Here is a 6,000-nt window from a genome sequence, read left to right on the forward strand (position 1 = left end):
AATTGCAGGTCATGTGTTGTTGCACCAGAATAATGGGATTGACCATTCCGAGGAGGAGCAAATGCCAAACTTGCACATATTGGGTGCCCTTTTCCTGAACAAGTGTATGAGTTATGTTTTCGACCTTCTCCTAATCCTACAATTGTAAGCAACTTTTCTTTTTTTCACGAACAATTATTTTGTCCAAACAAAATGAAACAGCAGGTTAAACTGCAAAGCTATCAGCCAATCAAGGTACTTCCTGATCTGGACCATATTTAGAATTATTATTTGACTTATTGGATCTATTTAAATCACTCGCATAAGTGAATCAATCCTTTGCCTTGTGATTTAACTGAGTTTTCAGTAACTTTATAGGAGAAGCAATGGGTAAAATCTATTTGGTAATTATCTTATACTATGATATTCCAGTTAAATTTTCAAAAATGGCAAAAAAAAAGTGTTGACTACAAAATTTGAGATGTCCAAAAAAGTCAATGGGGATTGTGATGCCACATATACCTGCACCATTTAGTCTCTGCTGTCCACTGATTGACAAAATTGCAGCCAATAATAGTAACCTTGAATTGCTTCATGCCTGAGGACAGAGCACAGAGGCTAGGATGAGTTCAAGGTAGTCTGCAGTACTTAAAACCAGTCTGCACATCTTAAAGGAAAGTTGCAGTTTAATGGAAGCTGGTGCTGAAGTTATTCCAGAAAAGATTTTTATTTGTGCCAGTCAGAAGGATGGAATTATCGGGGAAGAAAGCAAGCTGTAAGTTTTTCTGTTGCAGCCCTGAAGACTAAGGTGGAGGAGGTGAACCACAGAGGAGAAAGGCCTTCAAAGCACAGCAATACTGGAAAGCTTCCTGACAGGCACTGTAAAGACAGTGATAGCAAATAGTTATTCTGGTCGACACAAGCCGGCCATGTAACACAGATAATTATAATGTAACAAAATCTCACAATACTTCACAGGAACATTATAAAACAAAATATAATACCAAGATATGACAGTAGGTCAGATGATCGAGAGTTTGGCCAAAGAGATTTTAAGGAGTGTGTTAAGAAAGGAAAGCATGACAGAGAGCCAGAGAGATGTGGGGATTGATTTCCAAGCTACAGGCATGACAGCAGAAGGTAAGACAATCATTTGTTTAGCAAACAAAATTCGGGATGCTCAAAGATTTGGAATTCAGGAACACAAACATTGCAGAGAATAGTGGACAATGTTACCTATACATTTTTTCCATCCATTTGGAGAAGGATGCATGTGCATCCTATGTGCATCAATATTAAGGTAATATGTGCATGTGTGCACCACCAGGAGGTACAAAGAGAATGTGAATGCAATATATTTTAACAAGTTACAAACGTATGTGAGAAGAAAAAATACCACTCCAGTCATTGACTTGGTAATACAACAGCCTACAAATGATTAGATTTCCATGGTGAAATTTGAACTTACAACCTCTGGGTTTTACATTCAGTGCCATAACTGTAACAGAGACATTTGGTAGTTAGAATATTGTAACTTGTCTTTTAGCTATTTGACATAAGGAAAGTTATCTTGGTAGTAATAGCTCCAAAGAAAGCACAATGGCTCAGTGGTTTGCACTGCTGCCTCACAGTGCCAGGGACCCGGGTTCAACTCCAGACTCGGGCGACTGTGTGGAGTTTGCACATTTTCCCTGTGTCTGTGTAGGTTTCCTCTGGGTGCTCCGGTTTCCTCGCACAATCCAAAGATGTGCAAGTTAACTGAATTGGCCATGCTAAATTGCCCATAGTGTTCAAGGATGTGTAGGTTAGGTACATGAGTCAGGGGTAAAAAAAGGGTAGGAGAATGGGTCTAGGTGGGTTACTCTTTGGAGGGTCGGTGTGCGCTTGTTGGGCCGAAGGGTCTGTTTCCACACTGTAGGGAATCTAATTATTATAAGAGACTTTTATTTTAATTTGACAAGTCTAAACTATAAAGAGCTACAAGAACTTTGGTAATTATTATTTATAGATTTGGCGGAGAATCCAATTTTTAAAATAAATTCTCTAGTCATGCCCCTGTGTTTTTAATGTGTCACATACCTTTGGGATTAATCATTCTTTATTGATTTTACAAAACCAGCTGCAGCAGAATGATTAGTATTAAGTGGCTCCAAAATCCTCTTACCACCTCTTAATAACTTACCAACTCTTCCCATTTGCATCCTGCTTGTCATTCCCTGCATACAGCTCACCTACTTTCCAATTTGCCCACCCCCTCACTTGCTGCCCCTCTCTCTGACATCCTCAATCGCTGCTTCCCTCTCCTTCATCCTTGCCCAAACAAGAGCTTACGAGAGGAGTGGTGATAGGGAAAAAGCAAGTGAAGGAGTGAGATGGTCTTCATCAAACACAAGAGGTGGCAAGAGACGGTGACAGGAAAGGAAGGTGGTGAGTAGGAGAATCAAGGAGGGAATTGAAGGATAATTGCTGTTTTCATTGTTGCATATGGAGCTGGGGTGAGAAAGACAAGGAGAACCAACCCTGAAATTCAGATTGGTCCGACTGACATCAGGAGTGGGAGCTAGAGACTTCAGGTTGATATCTGCTTGGTGTTTAGTTTCAGGGAATTGACTGGTGTGCATTGATCAGACTGAGTGATAGCTTTGGGCTCCGGGAACTGACATGAATGAATTTCAGCTGTTAATTCTACCTGATTAATTGTGTTAGGCGAGGCTCTTGTCTGTTAACTTGCCATCATGGGGGAGTCTAACAGTTCTTTGCTCGGGGGTTAGAGTGACAGCAACCATCAGGCTGGATGCTGCTGTAATTATTAAATGTGTGGCACTTGGTGGATTGTTCAGAGATTGTATGAAACAACAGTTGTGGGGCAGAGGGTGATTACAGAAATAGAGAGGGGTCACACCATAAACATATTTGAAAACAGCGATGGGAATGTTAAAATCAGGACTTTGTTTTGAAGATGGGTTATCAGGTATCTCTGGTGCAGGAGGGATTCTGTGAAACTTAATTGTGACAATTGGAGGGATGACAATTATGAAGGGGGTAACTCATTATATGAGGACTGGGAGACAATAGAGTGTGGAAGGGAAATAGGTAATTAGGGAAATGAGGTTATTGACAGTCTGTAGTATTGTGGCTTCTGTGAAGGAAGAGTGTCCTAATGCATCTGGCATGTTAACTTGAGATGCTGAGGGCTGTGGACAGTTGGAAGGGAGATGTTGATGTTAATGTAGAGAGATGAAAATTTAGATAGACTTGTTGGATGGGAATATGGGAATGATAAAACCTATGGGGATGATTAGAAGGCTGCCAAGAAGGGAATTTGTATATTTGGGAAAATAGATATATTTGGAGGTTCATCGATTGTAGTAGGGTGCGCCTAGACTCACTGCACGAGAAGTTCCCACTTTACCCTTCTAACATGTTGTAGATAACAAATGCACAATGAAGCTGAAAATAGCTGCCACCAGAGCTGGATTGGGCAGGGTAAGAATTTAATTCTGTGAAGAAGGATTCAATTGCAAGTGATGTGAGGCCCTTCAAGGTCAACAGCATGACACACATACCCAGATAGTGTAGTGAAAGACACCTGTGAGTACTACATGCTGGCTGAGAGCTGTTAACTTTAACTTATTGTGTGCAAACCAAACACTAGGCCTGAACCTCGTTGACCACATTATGTAGCAACAGGAATCAAATCCAGTAATAGTTGTGATGCACAAACTATGTATTGTGGCTTGGAAAGGTTCAATGTATTTGCAAAGTATACTCATCTTCCAGGTTCACACACAATGTGTATTGTGCAGGAGCTGCTCACTTCATATCTTACATTTTCAAACCTTGTGTAGTGCTATGGCTTTGTACCTTCAACCTTGAGATGAGACATTTCGCATCATCAATTATATGTGCAAATGAACATATTTAGAGTGATGAGAATATGAAAATGTTCAACCCTATGGGATTGATGGAAAGGGCTACCAAGAAGGGAATTTGTACATTTGGGAGGGCATATATATTTGGAGATTCATTGTCCATGAGAGGCTGAGCCGAGGCTCACTGTGTGGGTCATTCACTGTCACCCATGCCACATATGTGCCTTTAATTTTTCTTTCCTTTCGCTCCCTCTGGTCTGTAGCTGAAGTGGAGGCAGCCTGCCCTATTATCCAGCTGATTAGCCTTGGAAACTTGGTTGGGCAATCCCTGGATTTTCTGTAATGGTTATTGTTCAGTAGAAATATATTCCCATTTCTCGTTATAGATTTTAAAAGTAAGTTTGAATTGAGACTCTGTTTAACATATAAAAGTTAAGATTTCTTCACCCAAGTTTTTAAAATGAAGCAAATACTCCTTTTGAATTGAAGTTTCACATAATGGTTCTTATGAAATCACTCATGTAATTCAACAGGAAATTCTTTCAGAACAGGTTAAGCAAACAGTCAGACAGATTTTCCATTAGAAATGTTTAAATGTTTATGAAATAATTAAAATTATGGAACATTTTGTCAGAGGACTTTTGGGGAATAGGCTACTTTTAAATATTTAGTATTGAGTATTAAGTAATGAAAAGGAGCCCTTGGGAAGAGTGATCGTAACTTATAAGACCTTTACATTTAGTTGAACATAACAGTTAAATCCGCAACTTAAGTCTTAAATTTTAACCAAGCCAAGCGCTATGTGGAATGAATTCATTGAGTTAAATAGGGAAATTAAATTAAAACATATATCAGTATCAGTATATCAGTAGATAGGCAACAGCAAATATTTAAAGGAATAATTCAAAATTTACATTTAATATACTTTCCCTTGAGCAAAAAAAAATTAAAAAGTAATTTAGCGGTTCCTAAATGAAGAAATGTATTTTAAAGAATGCAGTTTAATTAAAAGAAGAGGCTTACAATGTTGTCAAAAGAGAATTAAGCCTAAAGATTGGGAGGATGACTTGGATGAGGGAAGAGAGTGTACTATCACCAGATTTGTAGATAACACTAAAATAGATGGGGAAGGAAATGGGGAGAATGAGCAAATCCACAGAAAGATATAGAGTCATAGAGTCATAGAGATGTACAGCATGGAAACAGACCCTTCAGTCCAATCCATCCATGCCGACCAGATATCCCAACAATGTCGTCGCACCTGCCAGCACCCGGCCCATATCCCTCCAAACTCTTCCTATTCATATACCATCCAAATGCCTCTTAAATGTTGCAATTGTACCAGCCTCCACCACTTCCTGTGGCAGTTCATCCCATACCCATACCACCCTCTGTGTGACAAAGTTGCCCCTTAGGTCTCTTTTATATCTTTCCCCACTCACCCTAAACTTATGCCCTCTAGTTCTGGAGTCCCTGACCCCAGTGAAAAGCCTTTGCCTATTGACCCAATCCATGCCCCTCATAATTTTGTAAACGTCGATAAGGTCACCCCTCAGCCCCCGATGCGCCAGGGAAAACTGCCCCAGCCTGTTCAGCTTCTCCCTATAGCTCAAATCCTCCAACCCCGGCAACATCCTTGTAAATCTTTTCTGAACCCTTTCAAGTTTCACAATATCTTGTGGGCGGCACAGTGGTTAGCACTGCTGCCTCACAGCGCCAGAGACCCGGGTTCAATTCCCGCCTCAGGCGACTGACTGTGTGGAGTTTGCACGTTCTCCCCGTGTCTGCGTGGGTTTCCTCTGGGTGCTCCGGTTTCCTCCCACAGTCCAAAAAGATGTGCAAGGCCAGGTGAATTGGCCATACTAAATTGCCCGTAGTGTTAGGTAAGGGGTAAATGTAGGGGTATGGGTGGGTTTCGCTTCGGCGGGTCGGTGTGGACTTGTTGGGCCGAAGGGCCTGTTTCCACACTGTAATCTAAATCTAAATCTAACCCCGAGGGGAGCACTACCTCTGCTCATGCCTCCACCCCCATTCCCCCCACCATCACACCCACTCCAGGCACTGGCTCCGATCCCACTCCCAGCTCCACACCCACACCAGATCCCAGCTCCCAGCCCTGCCGAGTTTTCACCATCCCTCCAGACCTCCC

At 41.4% G+C, this 6,000-nt stretch overlaps 1 protein-coding gene across 4 annotated transcripts in view; it reads left to right on the forward strand.

Annotated features, from left to right (window-relative positions):
• Positions 1-6,000, forward strand: part of si:ch211-51h4.2 — a 320,169-nt gene that overhangs the window by 88,329 nt on the left and 225,840 nt on the right. For all 4 annotated transcript variants that reach the window (XM_043702225.1, XM_043702228.1, XM_043702226.1 and 1 more), the window contains exon 6: positions 9-144. In XM_043702225.1, coding sequence (XP_043558160.1) covers positions 9-144 — 136 coding nt within the window. The remainder of the gene's footprint in view (positions 1-8; positions 145-6,000) is intronic.

Source organism: Chiloscyllium plagiosum, chromosome 13 (genome assembly GCF_004010195.1).
Source record: "Chiloscyllium plagiosum isolate BGI_BamShark_2017 chromosome 13, ASM401019v2, whole genome shotgun sequence".
Lineage (NCBI taxonomy): Eukaryota > Metazoa > Chordata > Chondrichthyes > Orectolobiformes > Hemiscylliidae > Chiloscyllium > Chiloscyllium plagiosum.